The sequence below is a fragment of the Gouania willdenowi genome, chromosome 11, assembly GCF_900634775.1.
Source record: "Gouania willdenowi chromosome 11, fGouWil2.1, whole genome shotgun sequence".
Lineage (NCBI taxonomy): Eukaryota > Metazoa > Chordata > Actinopteri > Blenniiformes > Gobiesocidae > Gouania > Gouania willdenowi.
The window spans coordinates 24,706,726-24,732,323 of NC_041054.1; the positions used below are offsets into that span (position 1 = coordinate 24,706,726).

The 25,598-nt window shown below is 37.8% G+C and overlaps 1 protein-coding gene across 1 annotated transcript in view; it reads left to right on the forward strand.

The window, feature by feature from the left end:
- The first annotated feature begins 673 nt into the window (after positions 1–673).
- The window catches only part of thsd7aa (thrombospondin, type I, domain containing 7Aa), a 198,972-nt gene continuing 174,047 nt past the window's right edge, over positions 674–25,598 (forward strand). The window contains exon 1 of the mRNA XM_028461403.1: positions 674–1,088. Within this exon, the coding sequence (XP_028317204.1) occupies positions 935–1,088 (154 nt within the window). The 5' untranslated portion in view covers positions 674–934. The remainder of the gene's footprint in view (positions 1,089–25,598) is intronic.

Sequence of the window (25,598 nt, forward strand, 5' to 3'; positions counted from 1 at the left end):
AAGGACTGGGCGCAGATTTCACCTTGTCACATGTGTGGGATGAAGACCGTAAACATCAAAGAGAAGTGGCAACCAACTCATGCTAGAGTACCCTCTCCCCACTGCTCACTCCAAATCCGACTGAATTTCTGACCAAATTTCAATCTTTTACATCTTTTTTAGGAGCATATGAGCTTCGATTTTTGTATCTATGAGGCCTACACTATTTCTAGAAAATAAAATAAAATTGTCTCCAGCAGGTTTGATGGACTATAGTGACACAGAAGATTTGCTCTGGATCTTAACATTAATCAAATATTTAGACAGCCTCTGTTTTGTTATAGATTACGAACACTTTCCCCCCCCCCCAATTTCTCAGAATTCGTAGAATATTGATAAAAGATTCCCTTTAAGGCTTGTTTCAGTTATAAATAATCCTGTCTGGATCATCTGACATATTCACAATCTGTCTCACTAGCATGCAAACAATCATGTTTTATCCAGCTGTCTGCTTCTATCAGAGAGCAGAACTGCTTCACTCAGTCCTTTGAAATAGGTAGAAGAGGGGAGGTGGTGTGGATGGAGGAAGGGTGGAGAGGGTGGGCATGTGTGCATGTGTCTGTGTGTAGAAGAGAGTGAGAGAGAGAGGGAGAGGGAAAAGGAGGGAGGTGCCGCATCAAGCCGGCATAGAGCAGCAGTAGCAGCAGCAGCAGGCTGGGCTGGGAATCTATTGTTCCCAGTATTATTACAGCCCCAGCTCATTCTGACTCATCACAGACGCTACCGGTGTAAGGACACAAAACCAGAGAAACACAGCAGAGCCTGTGGGATTACTTACTCCTGGATCAAGAGCGAGGACAAAGCACAAAGCCAGAAAACACACTCAAGTCCAGCTTCTTCTTGTCCTGTCGTCTGCATTGGGATCCACAGTGCAGCTCCCTGTGTGCTGTTGGCCATGGGGCCGGCCGGCAGAGCTGTTTGGATGCTGGGGTTCTTCAAAGGGGCAAAGCTCTCCTCTCTGTGGAGGTTAACACTGCTCTTTTTTTGGATCTGGGGACTGAATGCTCAAACCGCATCTGAGTCCAAACCCATGTACATTTGGCAAACAGGTAAGACTCATCCTCTTCCACAGAGCCTTCCTCCTGGTTCTTGGAGATGCTGAGATGTTGGCTGGATGTCCCATGCTCTTACTCCTGTGTTATTGTTGATTAAATATTTAAAGGCTGTCTAAATGTTTGTGTACATAACAGGCTTCAAGGGCTGCTTGGGAACTTAATCGGAGTGCTTTTTGGACACGTTTCTACTAAGTACAGTCTTTGTAAAGGTCACATCAGCTCACAAATTGCCTTAGTTTTGATGGAAAAAAGTTTATGGCTCAATCTCTTTCTTTACCATGTGGCTGAGAATGATGGCTGGAGCCATTTTGCTTGAGTAGGGTCTACAAACGTGTTTACTGCAGTCCTTGAAGTGAGCATCTCTTTGGCTGCCCAGAGAAGGTGTGAGCCCGGGTGGCTGGGACTCCTCAGCTTCCTTCATGATTGGACTCATTCATCACAGTTGGATGTGTGCAAGTGATACGAGGTGGTGTGTGCAAGCTGTAACTGCAGGTGGTGCATTCACGATTAGCACTGGGTTTAAAAACATAAGCCCCAAGCTAAATGAGTGGATGTAAGGCACTGTGGTGTTTGTGTTGATGGCTGAGTTAAGATGAGAAGAAAGAAATCAGGCACAGAGGTGGATGGTGAAGAGTTCAAACATAGTGTATTTTCAGTGTGCAGTAAAAAAAAAAAACAAGGCTGGCTCCCCCCTGCTGCGGCACTCTGCTGATGCTGTTTTGGGTGGTGCCTCTTACCCTAGCTGGGAGAGAGTGAGCACATGGTCAGAAGGACACAATACTGATGCATGGTCCAGTGAGCAGAGGGGTGGAGGATAGTAGAGAAGGAGGAGAACGAGTGATAGAAGCGTGGAATGAGCGAATGTGTGGATATCATTTTGACCCCAAAAGGTCATAAGTGCCCTTTGGGTTCCTGCAGGAGATCAATGTTCTCCTTTTCTACTGCCAAAGCTCTTTGTTTTACTGGATCAATTTACTGGTTTCACTAGGATAACGGCAACATCACCCGCCCCCACAACCACTACCAGTAAGGGCTGATCAATGTGCATCTTGCTGGCAATAGAGCTTAACTTTTTCAGGATCAATGAGGCTGTGAGTGGAGCCTCCATTGCAATGATCTCTTTAATAGATAATTACTCTATGAAATCTATAGAAAAGCTGTCATTTATTTATACAGCTATGTACAAGGGACACTCGTAAAAGGATATTATATATAAGCTGTCTGCCAAGACATCTAGGTTGAGGATATCCCAACCTGATAAGTATCAGATAATGGTCTCAAATCAGTCAAAAAAAAAAAAAAAATGGAAGGTTGTTTACTTCTGGCGATCACTGAATACTGCTACTGTGTTATGCTAGCGACCTCACTGCTCGGTTTAGTCAATATTTGCCTTTTATAATCACGTCTTTAGTTGTTGTTGTATTGTTTTATTATTTGTGTCTCCCCTTATTTATATATATATATATATATATATATATATATATATATATATATATATATATATATATATATATATATATATACTCTTCTCACAACAGTTAATATGAGCTCATAGCGTCTGTTTCACTGAATACAATACAAACGTGTGCTGTGATTAAACCTGTGATGGGATAACTGAATTTATAAGGTGTTGGACACTTGTTGGACACATAATAGGAGGTCAATGAAAGTTTACAGCACGAATCTCTATGTGTAAGGCATGTCTTCTGCATGATGTTCAAGTGTGTTTGTCATTTCACTTGCGTAACTTTTACCACCGACACATTCAAGTCAATGTACAAACAATGAAATCACATCACATGATCGTGTTTCGTCAGTGACAGTAAATAGGCTTGTATTTTATTCTTGTCTATACTCTACCTGTGACCAGATGTAACCTGTAGTATGTTGCAACTGTCTGAAGTTTTTTTATTTTTTGACTGTCAGAAGTAGGTCGCCAGTTGAACCAAAACAAAGTCATAGTTCTTACTGTGAAGGCACCACGCTGAGGTTTGGCTCCACAGCTTGTTTAAAAAAAGGTTATTAGAGTCATTTGTGAACAAAAATAGAGATAGCTTCTCCGTGTGTAAATTCAGGTAAACTACTGTATAACACCGGTACTTCTGCATTTAGAATGCCGCAACATTATCATTGCATCCTTACACCAAACACGGAAATGATGCATTCATATAGCCCATTATCAGTAATTTAAATCTCTGATGTAATATATATTGTTTTAATTGTCTTTATTGAGGTTATTTTTCAGGGTGTTCTATTTTGTTTCTTTATTTTTTTTATGAGGAATAAGGAGCAAGCATGGCAGAACATGAATGGATGGATTGTAGAATACTCTTGTGTTTAAGGTTAAAATATGTACAACTCCTTTGTTAACAATAAAACAAGTAATAAAATTATGTATGATTTGTGCTGATATTGTATCAGATCAGCAACACCCAACGCTGCAATGTCGATATCATATCGGAAGTGAAGATGTTCTATTAGGACACCCCTAGTCTTTGTCATATTGGTTCTGGTAGTTTAGTCAAGGCAACTTGACTTGAAGATTTGCTTGAAAACAATTCACCTCTTATTCAAGAGGAAATGAAGAACTGAAGAAGCCTCTTGGTTGAGAGGTGATAAACGTGCATGTCTTACACCTGCTTGGGCATTATTAAATTCTAGCTGTTATCTGTTAAAATGATGACACTATGCACCTTCTGTGATGTCAGCACTCCAGGTGTCTGCTGTAAATCTGAGGACCATTCCTCATCCATCATTTTCCATCAATACATTCTCTTCCATGGAAGAAAAAGCAGCTCAGTCAAGACTTCAGGAGTTGCATCCAAACCTGCTGGGTATCACTTCTGCTAATAGGGTTGACACACATGTTAGGTGGATGGAATACCTTCTAATAGTGTTTTTTTACAGTATGTCATCATATTCCTGACAAACCGCTTCTATGCCATTTTTAACCCAAGTGAACTTGTACTATGCAACAGCACTATACTATTATGCAACTACATGGGTCCAGACATTGTGACTGTCCTATGGCTATTTTGGTGCTTGGTAACCTAGAAAACACTGTTTATTAAAGTTTTCAGCATTTATATCCTACTAGGTATAAATTATATATTTACCAATCAAGTGCTTTTATCCTCTTTCCCTTGTAAACTCTTTCAGTGTAACTAAACCTGAGGTTTTGGCTGACGTGCATCTAGGCTGGAAATTTTAAACGATATCTTAATTATGAGCGGGGCCATAATTAAGATATTGTCTGAATAAATGCGATTTTGTGACCTGCTCTGAATAACGATAGCGCTTTTGGATTATTTCATGTTCTGATTATTCTGAGAGTTGACGTATCATGGTAAGCCATTTAGAAGAAGGGATGGGCTGGTTTTGCAGCTTTCTGTGGTTATGGATAGTATGTTTTAGAAATCTGTTCAAACCGGCTGGAATTTGGACTCCTGCCTTATCCAGACAATATGGTTTCTGATACCAGGGTCATTTTTGGTGTCTTCAAATCTATTATAAAAACACTGTAATTGTTAGACAAAATGATAAAAACACACGTTTGCACATAATCAAGAGGGACATTTGGAAGTGGGTCACAGCCTTGTGTAATGGTGCTGATGTTGTGTATTTGTTGTTGTTTACTTCGTTATAGGTGAAAGGAATTGATATTCTATGGTATTATGTGCACTACCTCCCACGGTGTTAATTCAGGGGAGGAGATTAAGGATAGAGAAACCAGAGCAGATTGGCTAGGCAAATTTAACCTAGATACTGTGTGTGTGTGTGTGTGTGTGTGTGTGTGTGTGTGTGTGTGTGTGTGTGTGTGTGTGTGTGTGTGTGTGTGTGTGTGTGTGTGTGTGTGTCTTTCCTTTTGGCCAAAGTGTGTCGGCACTTGGCTCCCTGATGCTGGTTTGGCTGACTGACAGAATAATAGCTGCAGCGTTGAGTATATTAGTGGTGAACCATTGTGGCCTGTTGTAAAACACTGTGCTTTGATGAAATGATTTGATAGGGAGGTAAAAGTACGATCCCTAATCCCTCTGCTCTGAAATGTGGTGCAGGAGGTGGTCTGTTTATGTCTGGGGACAGGAACTATTTAATTAGGTCTATGAGACAAATTGGAAATGTTTGGAGCCCTGAAATTAGCCACAAGAGTGTCATGGAGGGGATGGGGCGTGTTTTCAGGAGACAGATGTTTCCAGCAATGTTTGGAATTTAATTTCACTAAATGCATTATAGAAATCTGAGACCGATGAGTAGCCAAATTAACTATGCATCATATAGGGGCTCTGAAGTTCTGTTAACACATAAAACAGAAAATGAAATTCTCCTATTAAATTCAGAAAGCAATTTCAAACGTTTTAAGAAATTTCACTTTTTTATTTTATTTATTTAATATAAAAAGATTCTATCTTTATTTAAAACCAGACCCAAACATGACACAGAAATGCCTCAAATGCATTTCTTGGGACAATACCACACATTTGCACACTAGTTTTCACAGTGATTCGTTGGTTGGCGATAATTTAGAATTTCACAAATAATGTTTTGAGACCATATCATGCATTTCCATGGGATTTGCCCCTTAAGCGGGTGGCTGAGGTCCAGCAGTATAGGTAACGTCACTCTTGAGACATAATCTTGCATGATTTCAGCGTATCCCACTTACGTAAAGTCTCTGCAGCATATAAAAGAAAAAGAAAATTAAATAAGCAACAGTAGTGGGCTCTATTAAAGGTAGGGTAGGTAATTTTTTCCAGAAACACTTTTTAAGTTTTTGGTTGAAATTTTCTTTATGTCCTGACAGAAACTAAGATCTTATGTGCTCTGAAAAAGGAACAAAGAAAAAGTAAAGGCGGAGCCCTCGGAGGACGCTACATTCAAAATCATGCTAGCTTTCGAAAATTACCTACCCTGCCTTTAGCACTGATTGACTGACTGACTGACAGGTACAATTTTTAGTTGAATGGCCAGTAAATAAAGGGTGGGAAAAAAAAATATTTTGCGATTTATTGCAATTTTTTGGGTGCCGATTTTAATGATCGATTTTGCTTTCCATTATCAAATTTTTTTTAATTGTATTTTTTATATTTTCGTATGCAACTACTGGGTGGCGGTAATGCACCAACAAGTGAGTGCAAACACGAGGAAGACTTGCAGCATGAAGAAGAGTTGCAGCAGCTGTGATTTGATTTGTCCACTCCTTTTCTTGGAAGGATGTTGTAACATTGATGACAGATGATGATGATGATGATTAGGATGATGATGACGACGACTATTGTGCGTAATGTGCAAAATCAGGCTTCCTTCACAAACAAACGTTATTCTGTTGTTGGTATGAGGGGAAAAAGAGGAGAAAAATGAGGCCGATCTTCACACTGCAATACATTGTGACTTCTCTTTTGGAGCAGCCTAACTACCAACATGTTGACCAGCTCCTGTTCCTACACAAAAACCCAAACACTCCAAAGCATAAGCTTGATGAATATTAAACGTTTCAGTGGACTAAACTTCAAAAAGTTATGCACAAATTTGTTTTTGTTTTTTACATGTTGTTTTCCTCCTTTCTGATGTAGGTTGTTTTTTGTTTATTTCAGTATAAATTATAATAAATCAATGAATAAATAAAGGATTAAATAAGGATAAAACAGTGAATGACTGAATGTGATGTGATGTGCATTGTTTTTTGGAACTGTGACATATTTCTAAGAAGTTTAGGATTCAACTTATGTGTTTGGATAAGGAAAAAAAATGTTATAATTGTCACTGTAGAATTGCAATACTTGTAAAATCAAAATCGCATTTTAAATCGAATCGGCACCCTAGAATCTAGATTAAAATTGAATCGGGACAAAAGGGTATCAACCCAGCCTTACAGTAAAGTCATCTAACTAGGGAAAGATCATGAAAGAGGAAAGTGCAACATGACACAAATGTGACTAAAATGGGTAAATTTGGTTAATTTTGAAAGGAAAAACATTGGAAACCCTAATCAAACCAACCTGATCTACCTAACGTGTGTATTTGTATTGTTCTTTCTCACATTCCACATATGTGTGTTGTGCTTATTGTGCAGCTTTTTGAAGGAAATGTTCCAGGAGTGTTTAGCAAGCGAAGCTGGAAAGCCTCGGACAGAATGTTGGGGATTAAGGTTTTCTCTCCATCAGCGTGCGTTCAGTTGCTCTTCCAAAGGGTTTCTTTACTCAGAGATTTACAGCAGACGGCAGAGTAATCAGAGCACTTGTGATATGAGCTGCTTAAGCTATACAACCTATGCAAGACAAGCAAACGGCATTTTTTGAGACAATTTAGATTTGGAAGTATTTGACTATGCATCCATGTTGCATATTGGTTTTTCAAGAGGAGTTCTCATGTTACCCTGGAACAGATGCAACCAGTCAGCCCAAGCTATGAACCAAAAATGTAAAGGTTGGCTTTATCATCTGGGAAAATGGATTTGATGGGGTAGCACTTGTTTTGTCTTATCTGTTTGAGCAGAATCTTCCCAGAAGCGTTGTAGCTTGTTGTTCTGTCAACAGGAAGGTCCTCTAGGGTTATCTTCCATCAGGTTTACTCAAACTATGTGACAGATAACACAATCAGATGTGAAAGGAGACTGACTTTGGATTTCAGCTTGTTTTTCTTTGAAATCTGACAGCAGTACTTATTTCACAACAGTTTAAGAAGTTTCTTCTTCCTACTCCAAGCGTCAATAGAGGGATAGCGACTGTTTAATGTACTGCGTTTCTGACTAGCATCTACAAAAGTTCTGACTCTGGGTGGTATAATAGGTCCACCATTAGTATCCGCTTATAATTGCATGTTGGTCGAAATCTGTATCGACTTTTCCACCGATATTGAAAAAACGAGCAGTGCAATGACACCGATGTGTGTATTATGTCAATTTTAAAGTAAACATCATCAAACATATAGGGGTAGTATTACTTTATAATGGTTTTGCTACAGTGATATTAGAATCAGAATTCCTTTATTAATCCCAGGGGGAAATTGCTTTTGTTACAGCCACAGAACACATCACAAATAAAAGAATAAAAATGTTAACAAAGACAAAAGAAAGAATAAACAATAAAATAAGCCTATAATTAAGTAAAAGACTGTTAAAAATAGGGACCAAAAACACACACATTACAGTAGTAGAAAAAAAAGTAGGATAGATAATAATAATAATAATAATAATAATAATAATAATAATAATAATAATAATAATAATAATAATAATAATAATATACATTCCTTTAGCCTCATTCAGAGGGCCAAAGTTGAAAAAGTTCTGTTTCCTCCCTCCTTTGTTATTCTACATTTTGTAAAAAAGTCAACTCCAAACGGGCGGAAACTCCTCCTCCTGACAATTCTGGCTCCTCCTACCCGAAAAGAATGTGAGCTCCTCCCTCTCAAACTTCCTCACACGAAAAACAAACACTGCGGTTTAATACAGAATATACATTATACTTTATTGTCGTATATGCAAAGCTACATACACGAAATGTGTTCTCTGCATTTAACTCCTCCCTCAGGAGCAGTGGGCAGCTATGGGAGCAGTTAGGGTTAATATAAGGGACCGATCAACAGGGAGATTAGAACCAGTGAACCTACGATTACAAGCCTGCTCCCTTAACCACTAATCCCTTTATCCACAGATATATATATTTACACTCAATATATAGATAATCCAGTATATAGATAATAGGAAGCGCAGTGTGAGCGCTGACAATCAGTTCCATTTTTAGTAGCCGTTAAAACGCCTCATATCGCCTTTGATATAGGGCGACCATGACTCAGTGGTAGAGTGGATTGTTCAATAACTGAAGGGTTGTGGGTTCAAATCCCGCTCCAACCGAGTCATTGTCGTTGTGTCCTTGGGCAAGGCACTTTATCCACATTGCCTTGTATAAGTGAGTATGAATTGTGCATAAATGTCCACGCCTCTGTCATTCTGCCCTAGCTGTGGCTACATTGTAGCTTACCACCACCGGTATGACTGCGAGCCAATGGGAGCCGAACAGGAAAAAACGTCATATCCCGTGCGCCAAGCAGTATCAAAACAAACATGGCGGGTGACATGGAGAAGACCTTCGCAGCTGTGGTCTGCTCAGTTTTAAAAGACTTGGATATATTATTGAAATCACAACAAGAAGAGGCTTTAAAACCGTTAGTCTGTACCGTATTACACGCTGTTTATGTCTGCTGGCCTCATTTAAGGAAAAAGAACTACGCTTGTCGTTGTTGTTTGATTGTTTGCGCGTGTTTGTCCCACCCCGCTCAGCCACCAGAACTCAAACGCCATGAGCGCTTCCAGACAAATCACCTGTATGAATAATACAAGGAGATTAGGGTGGATTCCAGGCTACATCTTGCACGTCTACTTACGTCTCGTCCTTTATTTGTTTTACGATAATGTCAATCAATTTAGGCATAGTTTTAGTCTCAATCAGTGACTTCTTTTTTAGTGTTCATTTAGTTTTCATCCGCAAAAACATATTTGTGACGAAATTAATGACGAAAAAATTTAGTCAACGAAATTAATACTGTTTGACACTGAGTTACTAACTCAATTCCTTTTTGGGAGATATCATTTGTAACGGTAACTAATTTCTTTTTTTTTTTTTAAGTAAAACGCCCAACACTGCTTAGAACAAATGGAGATGGGCAAAAAATAGCATATTACTGGACCTTTAAATTAGGTTTGTGGGATGGGTTCTATGTATGCATCAGTATCGGCTAATATCAAAAATGTATTGTCTGACATCATGGGCCAGTTGGATAACAACAAACAGCTATTATTGAACATCTTCAGTTGAGACGCCTTCATTACTTGTCAATAGCCTAAAAGCCTATAACTTCCCCATGGTGTGTATTTCGTTCAATTCAGTCACTTGTGATTTATCTTTTCCAGCTTCACATTTAGTGCTGTAACACAGGCAGCCTCTATGCAGTTAAGCGTGGGATATTCTATGCTGTGGAAAGGACAGGCTAGCTTCATCCACTTTGTCAAATGCCGCATTGGTAAAACACATAATCTTTCTTACATCATTTTTTTTTTCTCAGTAGAAACTCAAAGCATGGACACAAACTATTACTCATTCACACCATTGTGTAGCCACAGCTGCCCTGGGGCGGTCTAAGTGAAAACTGGCTACTGCCTGCAGTCCTTCTGACCAGCACGTTTCCATAGGGCAATGCAGGTGAAGGACACAACAACGTGTTGGATTAAGTGGAATTTGAACTGGTAACTAGGGTCAGAAGTTATTTTTGTCTAATATATAAACATTTTGTAACAAGCAGAGAAGAAAACTAAATCTGTCTTTATTGCATTTTGCTTAATATGTTTTTGTGTTTGTAGTATAGGTATTGGTATCGGTACCGATTGGCAAGCACCAGAATTGTAAAGAGTACTGATATATCCTACTCAAGTAGAAGTACCGTTACTTGATTGAATTTGTACTCAAATACAAGTACAAGTAAGTCATACATAAAATACTCAAGTACAAGTAAAAAGTCTAAACTTATAAAGGAAGAGATCAAATCTAACACAATTAAATCTTAATTTATTTTCCACAAAGGAATCTGTATGAAATAAAAGGTTTGTCAAAATGTACAATTCTTTTTTTAAATAAAATAACACCAATTAATTAAATTCAAAATAAACAATTTCACAGGCTCTTAAGTATAGCTCCATTTATAAACTCTAAAACGAAGAAAATAACCTGCTTTCAGTGCTGTTTTGGCGCGGTGCATTACGTTTAATCTGATTGGTCGGGTATAATGTGACGCATTTAATTGTTCTCTGATCATTTTAAAACAAAAAATTATAATGTACTCAGTAGTGGTTGGGTGTAGAAACATAACTAATCGCGTTACTTCTTTTAAAACGTACTTAAGTGCAAGTAAAATTACTGATTTAGAAATGTACTCAAAAAACTACAAGTACCCATAAAAGCAACTCATTTATGGTAATGTTAGTACTTGTAATTAGTTACTTTCACAAATGGCAAGCACACATACCCAAGTATCATTATTTTATCGGATTGGGAAAAGTGGTATTGGTGCATCCCTACTGTTACCCCGATTCCAAAAATCAAGAACTAAGATAAAAACTGTGTTTGAAATGGCACACTAACATATTATACACTACAAACTCAATGAGTATATACTGTCTACTATATACTACAACTATTATTAGGGTATTGACCATTCCCACTGAAGTAAGTTAGTCAGTACATTTTTATTTATAAAGCGCTTTTCACAGATAATAATCACAAAGTACTGTACAAAACAAAGGTGAATTTAAAACAACAGGAGCAACATCATAAAAAAGGATTTAAAACAACAGGAGCAACAACATAATAGGATAACAAAAGTTACAAATCAATTAAACGAAAGCTTTTCTGAAAAGCGAAGTCTTCAAGAGTCCACACAGTCAAGCTCACGGAGGGACTGGAGGCTACAGCCTGGAATACCAGGTCTCCCGGGTTTTAAAATGAGTTTAGGGATCTTCAGGAGACCCTGGTCTGAAGACCGAAGGCTGCGCCCTGAAGTATAGGAACACAACAAATCAGTGATATACTGAGGGGCCCGAACATGCAACGCACAGAAAGTCGGGACTGAAATTTTAAACTTGATGCAAAATTTGACTGGAAGCCAATGAAAACTTAGAATAGAATGAGGGTAATGTGGGCTGTTCTGGGTGCACCGGTCAAAAGTCTGGCAGCAGCATTTTCTACAATATGAAGTCTTTTTTAGAGTCGACTTGTTGAAACAAGTGAAAACAGAATTACAGCAATCAATGCGAGACGAGATGATCACATAGATGATTATTTCGAGATTCGATTTAGACAACAAATTCCTCACTTTAGAGATATTTCTCAGGTGATAGTTTTTTGGTCAGCTGATGACAGTGTCCTTCCAAAGACATTGATTGATCAAAAACAACCCCAAGGTTTCTGAGGCTGGTTTTAACAGACGAGCCCAGAACACCAAAAGAGTTTTTAATCCGAGGGATCTTTTTTATCAGGAGCGATGAACAGAGTTTCTGTTTTGTTAGAATTCATCTGAAAGTAATTCAATGACAACCAGTTTTTGATGCAAGTTACACATTCCAAGAACTCAGATAAAAAGTGAAACTCTGAGTCATTAAAGCAGCAGTACAACTGAATATCATCTGCATAGATATGATAAGACACATTTCCAAAACCACTTTCTTAAGAACTTTATATTTTGATAGCGCTTCGAGATGACCACTGTTGTAATTTAAGCTATATAAATAAAGTTGAATTGAATTGAATCAATAAAAATATTAAAAAATGAACGTAAATATGTAAAATCACACCAGAAAACAGACCAAAGCCTTTGTTGGTTTTTCCTGTGTTAATGTTCAGATCAGTCCATATTCTAAATGCTGATATGAATGTTGATAGTGTGGCCCTCAGTTCAGACAGTCACACATCTGAACATCTCTGGTCTTTGGTGTCAGGCTCTTTATTAAAGCTTACATTTTCATAAGAGTATCATATAGCAGAATTGGCTTTGCATTCAATAAATGTTTTGATGTGTGGCTCTGTTTGGAACTTTTGCTGCAGCTGCTCCTGTCCATGTGACACACAAAAGGGAGACGAAGCCTCACCTCCAGCCTTTGTTCATCCTCCTTTGACCATTACATCCCATGAGCAAAGTGCCACCTCCTCTTTCTCTCAGGGTGACCTTTAACCTCAGAGCTGAGAGAGGTCCCTCGAGAGGATGAACAGTAAAAAGGAGGCTGGGGCGTGTGGTGCAATACTGCAGCTTCAACAGATCAAGTGTCAAGTGGTTAATTCAGCCATTTACACCAGCTGGTTTAATGACGAGCAGTTGAAGAGGAGGTCACCTGAATTCCATCCATAAAGATGACACGACTGTCATATTTTAAAAAAAAAAAAAAAAGAAAAAGAAAATCTATAATCTATAAATACCATTATCACAAAAAGACAATTAGTCAGGTGTCTTAGTCAGTCCCTCCAGGATTTCGCTGCCCATTTCTGTGATTGTTGCGGCCTAAAATGCCTGATTTTGCAACTTTAAAAAAAAAAAAAATGTGGCAAAAGTTGCAGCATTTTGAGGCTTTATTAGATTCTATAACTTGCCTAAACTGGTCAATTTGCCAATTTGTGAGAATTTCATCAATGCACTCATAACTTTTGCTACAAACACCTTTGCTGCAGAAGAGTCTCATGTGTTCAGCAATTTGTAAATTTGTGCAAGCACCAATGACATTGGCTATTGATACAGTTTTAGACAGTACCTGTAATGAAGCTCTATCAAAGATCATATATAATAGTAGAGGTTTAATCAGGTTATTTTCTTTAAAAGTTTTTCTAGAGCAGCAGGAGATCATTAAACAGTTGCATTCGTGAGACACGTTTGCCGCAGTTTCGCGTTTTTGCGTTTTGGCTGTTGCGACACAGTCTGTAACCAGACTAAATGGTGATTTCGCTCGCACAGGGAGACTTCCAACGGCTGATAATGGCTGCCGGCTTTGGATGTTGATGTGGCTTACACAAGGCGGACGGGCTTCAGCCACGTTGTGTCGCTGAATCGACCGGAAATCTTTAGTCAGAAATGTTGCAGTGATTGAACAGAATGGCAGGGCCACGCAGAATTTGCGGGTATTGGCTGAATTTGCATTAATAGTTGCGATCACAACATTGCAAATTCCTGGAGGGTCTGCTTAGTCTAATGTAGAGAAATGCACATACATAATTATTCTGCATAGACGTTGTCATGTTGGCACACACACACACACACACACATATATATATAAATCGCAAATTTAATTATGAATTAAATTTAAATCCGAATTAGGAGCTTTAGGTTAATTCCAGTTGTTCTGCGCATGCTTGGCCAGTCACGATGATGCGCGGTGACAACGTCATCCAAGAATACGGCCCAGACTAGAGCTGAGACTATTTATCTAATAGGAGCCTTAGAACACATGCATATAATGAAAAGAGTGGATGGACGGAAGCATAAACATGCGGACATTCACGCAGACTTATTACACACGCACGGACATCAGCAAACAAAACATTAGTTCCTTCATCTCCTTCTCCTTCTCAGCGGACCAAAGTGAAACCGTGTTAATGTCGAGCTGCTTCTTCAGATCTACAATCAAAACAGTTCTCATGTGACATTCTCTGTTTTAGCCGACAGTAAAAGATATGTTGTGTGTTTTTCCCGAAAGGCGTGAATACGTCACGTTCGCCCCCTGTCCATTCAGAACCCTGCCCAACCCCCAGACCTAAAGCAGAAAAAAGCCGATTTAACCTGTTTTTCATGTAAACCTCAATTCGGAATTACTATTTCTATGCAAAGACAAAGCAGAACACTTTAATTCAGAATAATTATTTAAAAAAAAACATCATGTAACCGTGGCCAGTATGTTTTAAATCTAATAATAGACTCACTATTTGTGCCTCACTGTGACTAAACACTAAGCCTCTGATTACTCAAACAATGTTACGACACATGTCCTTTTCTGAAATCTCTCACTGTATTAATGTAGCACTTGTTGAAATGTTTCTGCTGTAGATGTGTGGTTGATTTTTAATTGAAACATCAGTGTTTAAGACTAATCTATGTAATTATAAAACATCAAGCCTAATGGAAGGTTAATGACAGCTGTTTTTTTGTCACTTTGTGAATCCAGCTGTTTAGTTCTGTTTCACGTTGTCCCTCATCGCTCTGCTGTCTCTAACCGTTCCTCCTAATCCTCATTAACGCATACAATTGTGTTCTCACACTTTAGGGTTTCCAAAATCCATTAAAAGCTCCCATTCTGCTGTGGCTTTATGTTCTTTTTGTTCCTTCAGTTTCACAGACAGCTTCAGTGACACCCATTGACTTAACGTGCACACACACACAGAATTTAAGGATGGGCTTTGTGTTTAGTGTGTGCGTGCCTCATTACGCTCCATGAGAGAGTTGATGGTGGGGGAAGAGTTGTGAGTATTCTGCCCACAGGCATTGGATATGGAAAGGCTGAGTAATTACCCAGGAGTGGGTCTAGTTGTAAATTTTGTACCACTCTACTGCTGCTCACTCCTTTGTCTGATAAGAGGCTGTGGCTCCAACAATGTAAACACAGAGTTTCACTGGTAATGGAGCATCAAGGTATACACCAGACATAGGCAACTGGAGACCCGGGGTGCACATACAGCTCTCGGCCTAATATTATGCAGCCCCCAAAGCAAGCATACAAAATGACAGAAAAATACATAAAACAAAAGCAAGAATGCATCACAAAATACAAAGAATTACAACATTGCAGGAAAATAGAAGAAAATAAGCAGAATACAAGGAACAGTAATACACAAAATTACGCCAAATAACACAAAACAAGATAAAAACACACAAAATAACTAAAAAGATATACAGTATTACAGTAAATAAAAGCAAAAGTAGCTAAAAAGACAGGAGAAACATTTTTGAAAAACACAAAAAAATTGCTTTTCTTAAACAAGAAAAAAAAAAAAATGACAACATTTACAGGACAACAGAAATGCACAAAAAGCACACAAAATAACAATAAAAACTCTTTTTTGTTTCCTGTGTTATTGCTCAGATCGTTTAATATGCTAAATGCTGACATGAATGATGATAATGTGGCCCTTCGATTAAACATACACTTTTTTGTGGCCCCCGCTGTGTGGAAGTTGCCCACCTCTGGGGTACATTATTAGGGCTTAGTTTCCTTTTCAAAATGCCGATTCTTTTTTAGGATTTACCCATTTCTGCATCAGGTCCGTGTCACTTTACACTTTTCTGTTTTGTTTTCCTTTCATCATCTTGTGTTCATCAGTGTTTGTGTGTGCGCGCGTGCACGTGAGTTTGTGTGCGCACACCACGAATGTTTGTGTGTGCACACGCACAAGTGTTTGTGTATGTGCACGCAGTGTTTGTGTGCGTGCGCATTTGTGTGCACACACCACAAATGTTTGTGCGCGCGTACAAGTGTTTGTGTATGTGCGTGCTGTGTTTGTGTGTGCGTGCACCACTTAGTGTTTGTGTGTGTGTGCACCACTTAGTGTTTGTGTGCGCGCACCATGAGTGTTTGTGCATGTGCGCGCACAAGTTTTTGTGTGCAAGTGTTTGTTTTTGTGTGCGAGACACTTTTATTACAGTTTAATCAGCTTAAGCAGGGTTTAAAAGTACTGTGTTTAAAAAAAACTCTTATTAATTTATTAATTTATTGGCCGATTAATCGATTATAAAAATAATCGTTAGTTGCAGCGCTAAGCCCATCATCACCATCTTTCCGATACAATCTACATATAGTGATGGGTGATCATGAATGACTGGTTTCATGGCAAAGATGGACCAGACATAGTATGGTGCAGAATGAAAAGCATGATTTATGTTAAAGTCAGCAGGTGTTCAACATCAATGGCAGAAATCAACAAACAGTGGTGATCCTTTTAAGGGGTTAATTTTTCATTAATAATCATTATATTTCACACATACATACACATAACCTCTCTAAGCTTTGAAAAAGAGCCTTTTCACATTGCACAGACATTATTTGTGAAGTTTAGGATAAACTAATTTTCTTTTAGAAACCATTTCCAGCAACTTTACTGAATGGTACAAGTTGTGCTGTCGTCGCACGCTGTCTTTTCTGGCACTGCAGGAAAAATAACCAGTTTTCATCCAAGAAACTCCTGCTCACTTACATATTTGACACAGTGAGAATAAAATAATTCACTGCATAGTGCGGTTTCTCAGTAAATGGAAACTTCTGTTAAATAACAACAAATGAGTGTTGAAGAAAGAAATTTCAGTTTGAAGGGTAGAAGTTGTAAATCATTTTATAAATACTTTAGCTCTCATATGGAACAAGGAACACTGACTTTTCTCACAAATATTGTAATGTTGAAGTTTTTAAACTGTCATGGCAGACAAGGGCATCTTGCGACTCAGGGGCCACATGCAGTCCTCGATATAATTTAGTGCAGCTCCCAAAGTAAACACACAAAATAACAGAGAAATACAAAAAACCAATAGAAAAAAAACACAAAAACCCTATGAAATTACAAAGAATTGCACAAAAGGACAACAAAATACAGAAATGTACTCTAAAAACACGTACCTGTATGACAAACATAAACTGAACTGAACTGAATGACTCATATAACACAAAATTGGAGAAAAATGTACAAAGGACAGCAAAAACAGATTAAACCCTTTGTTATGTATTGTGTTTATGCTCAGATTGGTCATTATTCTAAATTTTGACATGAATGTGTTTACAATTTGGCCCCCGCTGTGATAAAAGTTGTCCATTCCTGGTTTAAAAGAAGACTAGTCAAACTTCATTTCGACCAGGCAAATAGTTAGTGTGATATCTCAGCCTTTTACTGTTAGACAGAGGAAACCTGACATGAACAGCCTTCAGGCCAGTTTCCAGAGGTGGGGCTACTGGAGGTCGGACTTAAGTGAGCCGGGTCTCTACCACGGCTCAGGGGAGCTGGAGAAGGCAGGCCCTCCCATGACTTGTGCCCAGAGACGCCCAGAGTATAGGCACAGTCTAACATCTTCCATCATTCAGATTTATACAAAGGTTATATAGATCCATTTTGTGTGACGTATGCATACTAAATTAGGTGCATGTGCACGCAGGCTCGGTGCAAAACAACTGGAGAACTGCCTAGAAGATGGTTCATGGGAGCGGATGGAGCACTATCTCAGTCTGGATCCAGTAAAAAGTCACCATGAAAAGCTGTAAATGGACTGATATGCAGACATGGGACAGTGAGGAGGAGACTTAATGTAGAGATGGAAACTCATCCGTTGAAACTGATCAGACTGTGCAGAAATACACGGAAACCTTTGGTAATAGGAGTACAGCAGCCCGCCTACCTGCCTGTTCATAACAAGTAGTTATAATCATCTAGACTTAATGCTTTTAGGTTTTCTTTCGTATCTACACAGGGTTTTTCTATCAGATATGTATAAAAATCTGGCCATTGAACATCGGGCCAGGAGAACTAATCAGATAACCACTCGGAATTGCTGCATGGGTCCTGCAGTTATTCACCTGTACTTAAAGTCAGTTTCCTTAAATAAGCGGCCGCGTCCTCAGGTGACAACCTTTCTACATACTACAAACTATTTACGAACCTTAACAGTGGTTCATTCATTGCCATTTTTACATTTTTCAAGCATTATATATGTAAACAACATGGTAGGTCTATAGTACTTCATTTTGAAATAGTGTTTGTGAACATGTGGGCCGCTGTGACAGTTTTACTAAACTTTATAGCTACTGATACAGGCTCTGAGTTGAAATAGTTAAAATGGCTGTCAAAATGATGCGGTCGCTATCAGTGGTGCTGAACTGCTTTGAATTTGTGTTGCTTTGATATTAGTGACCATGTAGTCTAATGTTTTTGTTGTTTTGTTATACATCATGTCCGTTTGATGGACTTCAAAATGACAGTCGTTCTCCATTGTAAGCCCTGATGTTGCGGGCATGTGTTTGTTGTAAAATGATGTTTTCATGAGCTTTATTATTTGGGTTTAAAAGGCCCGGTCATTTGCCCCGCCCCCAGCCCGGCTCTGATTTGTTCCGCGAGTGCCTGTTTCCATTTATTTCATGTGTAAATATGGCTTTACAAATATAGAAATGAAGGTTTAAGCAAGTTTTTTTTGTTTTTCACATTTAATTTGAGCAGCAGAATCCACCCATAGTCACTGTGAATTGGGTTTAGATCATTGAGTGAATCTGAAGCTGAGCTTCACTTTGTTGGTTTGTATCTGATTCATTGAGTTGCACACTTCTGACAGCCAGAGGTGGATCTCTGCTTGTGTCAGCTTCTTGGTTATTTATAAACCAGCACACACACACACACACACGCACACACGCACACACACACACACACACACACACACACACACACACACACACACACACACACACACACACACACACACACACACACACACACACACACACACAATGCATCATTCTTTGTGTGTGCAAAAGCCAGCCAAGTTCCCCAAAGACAACATGTTGCAAAGAATCAATATTAAAATGTGGAAAAAGTTTGTGGTAGTAAGTTAACACTAAGTGCATTTTGAAGCAGGGCCAGCGAGTAAACATGCTTTGTATAAAACTGATAAGCCAAAAGTATGAGAAAAAAACCATTTAGTAATGAGAATTAATATTTAGTGAAAGGCCACTTCATAACAGCTTCTTTTTAAAACAGATTCATGATGCACGTTTTTAATGAATTAAATAAAGATGTGTCTGTTTAAACCAAAGTCTAATTATTTCTAAGGGTGTCTGGATACAACTTTTTCACTTCAAAAAAATTAACTTGAGTCAGGATTGGGGTCAATTACATTTTTCAGTTACAATTACATTTTAAATTATCCATGTTCAATTACAGTTCAATTATGATATCAGTGACTAGCATTTTTCCTAATTAGCATTAAATTACAATTGTTTTTGTATCATCTGAAAGTCAATTACAATTATGTTCTCAATTACAAAAGTTATATTACAATTACTGAGCCTATAAATAAATAACCTATTAAATGTTAACCTTTCTGTTAGCATTTCTTATGATAACAGGTCCTAAATCAGCTGTAAAATACACTAAAAACAAATATCTATCATCTAATTTATTTCCTATCTATTGATTACCTTGTTAGGCTCAATGAAAATAAAAGATTTCATATTTTTGGTGTGGGCGTCTGAGCATTTTTTGTGTCAGTATAGCCCTTGATTAACATTTTTTTTTAATGGTAAAATGTGGGAATGCTTGATATGAAACTTATATGAATAATTTTTAACTACATATGTGTAGAACATTACATAGAACTGTAACATGGTTCCCCAGTTTAGCCTTAAATCATAATTCACACTTTTTATAGAATTTTCATGGCAAGTACAAATACAAAGTCAATTATCTGAACTCAATTACAATTTAATTACAATTATGACAGCAACAGATACTTTCAATTACAATTTAAATTATAATTACGCCATAATTGTAATAAATTATCAATTACGCAATTACAAATATAATAGACTCCAACCCTGCCTTGAGTGACTAATACCGATATCTATCCAAAACAATATCAGCACAAATCATACAGACTCTTATTACGTATTCTGCCGTGTGTAATGTTAGAAAAGATTTGATCAAGTGATATATTTCAACACCCAATAAACTGCTTAAAATCAGCGATTTTAGATGCAGGCGATATAATCTGAAATTAGTTTTTTTTTTGCTAATATCAGACCAATATCACATATTAATATCCCTTTTTTTCTTTCTATTTGATCTATTTAACACACAGTTTTGGTATTTTGGGGCGGGCATTGCATAGACGGCACCTCCTGTCTGATTGGTCACTTGAAAAACGGTCAAAGCCAATCAGAGGTACAGTAGGGCGGGTCATCACAGTATAAAGTCCGTGGCCGTTTCCTGGGACAAAAATAAAAAGTAATCTCTCAGATTTCTTTTGATTTTATGCTGGGACCAATGTATGGAGCTAGTTTTTTTTTACTGTAGTAGCTAAACTGACTTCTGGTATATGTACATATACAAATGTTAAATAAAAAAATCACATACTTAATGAAGTGTGAAGATCAATGTCTCTCTTATAATATACATACAACCTGGAGATTCCTGGAGGCGTGGCTCAGTGCCGCATCAAATTTATCATGAAAGTGGAAACGCGTCATCAAATTGGAGTGAGATGTTTGGGCCCGCCCTGCAGTAAGAAGGAGCAACTAACGATTAAGGGAATCAATAAAAAAAACACTTTGGACATGTGTATGAAGCCCAAATAACACTTTTATGATGATTAAAGCACAGAAAAGGTTATTTAGCGTAACATGGGCCCTTTAATGCTTCTTATAGGCCAATCCAGTGGCACGTTTTCCCAGCCCTGACTGAGTCTCAAGGGAAGCCAGGCTTTTTCTGTGAACAGGACCACTTGGCGACTCACTGATGGTTGCTCAGCTTGGCAGCGTTCAGAGTGACAGTGGTCCATGTAAAACAATGGATTAGAGCAGCCTCCTCTTGGCTGCTGCCACCATCTCCACATCTCTTTGATGTCTCGCTCTGCGCTTTGATTGTCTAACAGTGAGCAGCCATGTTTGAAGACAGGATTTAGGTTTAGTGGCACCTGAATTTGATCAGGCTGTTGATGGCAAATGTAATATTGAGTTTAATTCCCTCAATTGTACCTTTCACATTTGAACAGATGTATGTAAAATAGGAACTTTTGTTATGAGGGTGACAATGACTCCTTCTGCAGAATTGAGACTATAATAAAAATCTTTTACAGGATGAACTCATTCAGCCAAAACTCTTGTGGGAATAACATGTCTTAATGCCAACATGTATCACAATCTCAGGATAATAGTTAATGTACATGTATTATGTTCCTAAATGATTTTGGCTTTGTGTAATTAAAGAAATGCAAACTTTGTTTCATCACATTCAAATGTTGCCTAATGCTCCCTGCTTTGAGACCAGTCATTGATGGACAGCTACTACTTGCATTGATAACTGATTTGTATAAAATTGATCTCCCCATGCAGCGCCAATAATGGATGTTTTGCCCCTTAACAGTTTCGCTTCAGTGTCTTTCACAAAGATAAACCCATTTATCTATGTCTCATTTTACGCTGATCAATACAATAGTGTAGGAAAAACGGTTTTGGACGAACATGGGCTTTCACTTTTCATCCAGCATGTGTCACAATCCAGTTGTTCAAGTTAATGAATTCTTGTTTGAATGACTTCAGCACTGATTGTTGCAAAAATAAGTTCCCATTCATATGGCTGCAGATAGAGACAGAATCAGTGTGTAGATTTAAGTCAATCTACTGGTTGTAAACCCTGCGTTAGGTTAATATTATTGGGCTGAAATTTAGAGCAGTACTTCTAGTTTTAGTGTGGATCTTTTTTTAAAAAAGCTATGGGGGAAAAATCACCCTCCCACCCTGGGACGGTTATTCAACTCAGTCTCACAATGACACAAAATGGACTTTGGATCATTTTTCATTTGAATCAATGCAATTGTACGTGCTGCAGGTAACAATATTCATATTTACTGCACTACACGTTTTTTTGTTTTAGGTGCTGCCTAGTGGGAATTGCAAAGTAATGCATGTTAATAGGAGTTATCACCCCACAACACCTACCCTAATTGTAAACCAAACTCTGAGGCAAGTGTTCAAATTGGCTCATTGCATGAAGTAACTTCCAATCAAAAAACATTGGGGCAGATTTCCTGAGATCTGAAATAAAGGGTGCTAAACCACTTACATGCCTAAATACTTTGTTGGCCCTGTTACCTGCTGTGGGGAATTTGATGACATCGCAGCGTAAATCGGCCTTATTTAAATGAGAATTATGAAGATTGGAGACAGTGGACAACATGGTGTAGGAGAGCTGTGTGGCTGAAAGCACACAATTACATTTGAAGCAGTTAAATTGGAGGTGACTGTGCAATGGAGCAGCAGGTGGTCTTCTCTGTCTGCTGCACAAACTATTACTGGCTACTCCATTGGTAACCGTTGCATTGCTAATATCAGCCCATTGAGAACAGGCATCTTGGCAAAGTCTAGAAACCGTCCTGTTGATTAATGATTAACGTTGATCTTGAGTTACTGCAGCAACAGAGAATTCAGTATTTAAAGATGAGCTGCATCGCCCAGCAGGTCTGAGCAGTCCGGGGCAGGGGTGGACCGGCCATCTGGCCATACTGGGCATCGTCCTAGTGGGCCATCAACCCAGAGTGGGCCGGTCCAGTCTGCTACAGTTTTGTTACAGTTGACAAGCAAATGGAGGCAGACATGGTAACAGCCGACAGGTGGCAAAAGATGGTCAAATAAGTGACAAAAATGTGACAAGAGTTAAAATTGCCAAAAGCAGTTAAGTGTGAGAAAGTAAGAAGAAAAGGTGATATATAATGGTAAAGGGAAGCTCAAATGGACAAAATGTGCCAAACAATAATGAAAAAGGGCAAAAATGTGCAACAAAAAAGAGGAAAGAGGTACTGAAAAAGGAAACAAGTGGTATTTATTGGGAAAAAGGAAGCTTATTTAAATTAAAAGTGGCCAAAAAATTTAAGAAAGGACAAAAATTGGATAATAGTGTCAAAAATAGCTTGCAAAAATGGACAAAAATAGGGGGGAAAAAGGGATATTTATTAGCAAAAGGAAGCTAAAGTCTGAAAAAAGTGTTAAAACTTTTTTGAAAAGGGGCTAAAAGGAATTTTTTAAATGGCAAAAGAAAATAAATATAAAGGGGTGAAAAAAAATGTGAACTCTTAAGTTTTTCTGGGGGAAAGATAATCAAAATTGAGACATGAAGAGCCATGCACATGTTGAGCATCACTGACTTAATAATGGCTCCTACATGGTGTCGCTGATAATGTAGTGGGCTGGTCAGGACTGAAAACACCCAGTCCACTACTGGTCTCTGTCTCTTTGTTTTTTTTTTGGAAAAGAAATTGCAAGTTATTTAGAAAATAATACGTGCCTAACCATATGTGTATGGTGTTGAAAAAAATTAATAAAAACAACGGTTTCAAAACATTCACTTGGTTGAGGATATGGGCGGGGCCACAGATAGCATCGTCTGAACCAACTGATCAACTGCTACATAGAAAGACAATTTCAAATGAATCCATCATCTTCATCAGTTGCTCTGTTTATTTCATGCCACATATATTCTAACTATGTTGCACTGTTCAGTTTCCACTTCTCTGGAATGTTCTGTACTAAGTGCTGTTTTGTATTTAAATAAACAGTTTATTTAAAAAAAATCAGAAAAAGCATGAATATAGCTTACTTAAATTTAGTTTGTCAACAATGCAATCATAATATTCTGTATTCATATTTATGTTATCACTCAGTGATGAAAATAATAAACAATTTTCTTGTTTTAGCTCATTTATTGTTTTTCATATTAATTTAACAACTATAAAATTGTCAGATATGCAACAATATATTTGATCCATATTCATATTAAGAAAATAAAACTGCCTTCATCAACATTAGTATTTACGTTCATGAAAAGGTAAATCCAGATTTACAGTGAACGCCTGTTCATTAATCTATTAATCTAGTGACAGTGTATGGATGAATTTATTCTAATCAATATGGATTAATATATAATATTTTAGCTTGTGGTTATCATTCATCCTTTTTTTTTTAGAGGGATGTGAAGAACTAGTTTTTTTAATTCTATGTACTGTTGGATTCTTCCAAAGCTTGGATGTTAATGTATTTCATAATTGTATTATTTGTTTTTTCAGATTATGTGTAAAATATTGTATACATAAAAAGGTTGTGTGTATTTGATAAGCTGGAAGTAGTTGTGCTTGGTGCTCAGGAATATTAAAACATCCATTCTACAGTCGTGTCACTGTCATATCAGGTTGACATTTCAAATAATATTAGAATAGAGCAGCAACATCTCTCGAGTGTTCCTTGGAGAAAACTTGTTTTTTTCAGTGATAAGTGGAGGTAGAAATAAAAAAAGCTACTTTATTAAAAAAGGTTTCTCTAAAAAAAACATCCTGCTGTGCTACAGGCACATGTTTATGAAGTGGATGATCATCACTGCGTGATTGTTACACTTTTAGCACCTTGGACAGTTTCCCTCCAATCTAATGACCTAATGATCCCTGTGTCACCATATTTCTCCTGTTGTGCAGTAATGTCACATACACACTCTCTGTGTGTAGCTGCACACTGCACACTGCACAGTGAGTGTTGTGCATCTGTTTCACTCCACTAAACAGCACGATCAAATGGTCAGCATGCTGCGTCGACATATTGACACACACACACATGCACAATACCCAACGCACACATTACAACACACATAGAAAGCTGTTGGAGCACACATTGATATTGATATCAATCAAACTCCAGCTCTGCTAGTGCTCAAATGTTGTTTACTAGTCAAGTCGAGTAAAAAGTGTCACTAGTACAACTAGTAAAGACTAAAAAAGGACAAAGCAAATCCGGGCTTGCAATTGGATTTTAAAAACATTACAACCAATCAGAGAGCTGTTTGGTTATTATCCCTCCTACTTCATTTGCATTAAGTCTACTTGAACTACCAGGGTTGAGGTCAATTACATTTTTAATTACCCATGTTTAATTAAAATTCATTGTGATTACGGTGAATGGATTTTTTTTCCAATTACAATGATTTTTTTTTTTTTATCCTCAGAAAGTCAATTACATTAAGTTCTCACTTAACAAAGTTCAATTATTGTATTTTTTGGCTTTACTTAGTTTGTACTACTGGTGAAATTTTGAGTGCGCGAGTAGTACTAGTTAACAAAAAGTTTTACTAGATAGTTTTTGACACACTAGTGTTCATCTAGACTTTACTAGTAAAGCAAAATCATCAATGCTTAATATTAACACAAGTAAAACAGGGTTCTCACCAGGAATTTTTCACAGTGTGGTGCGCCAGC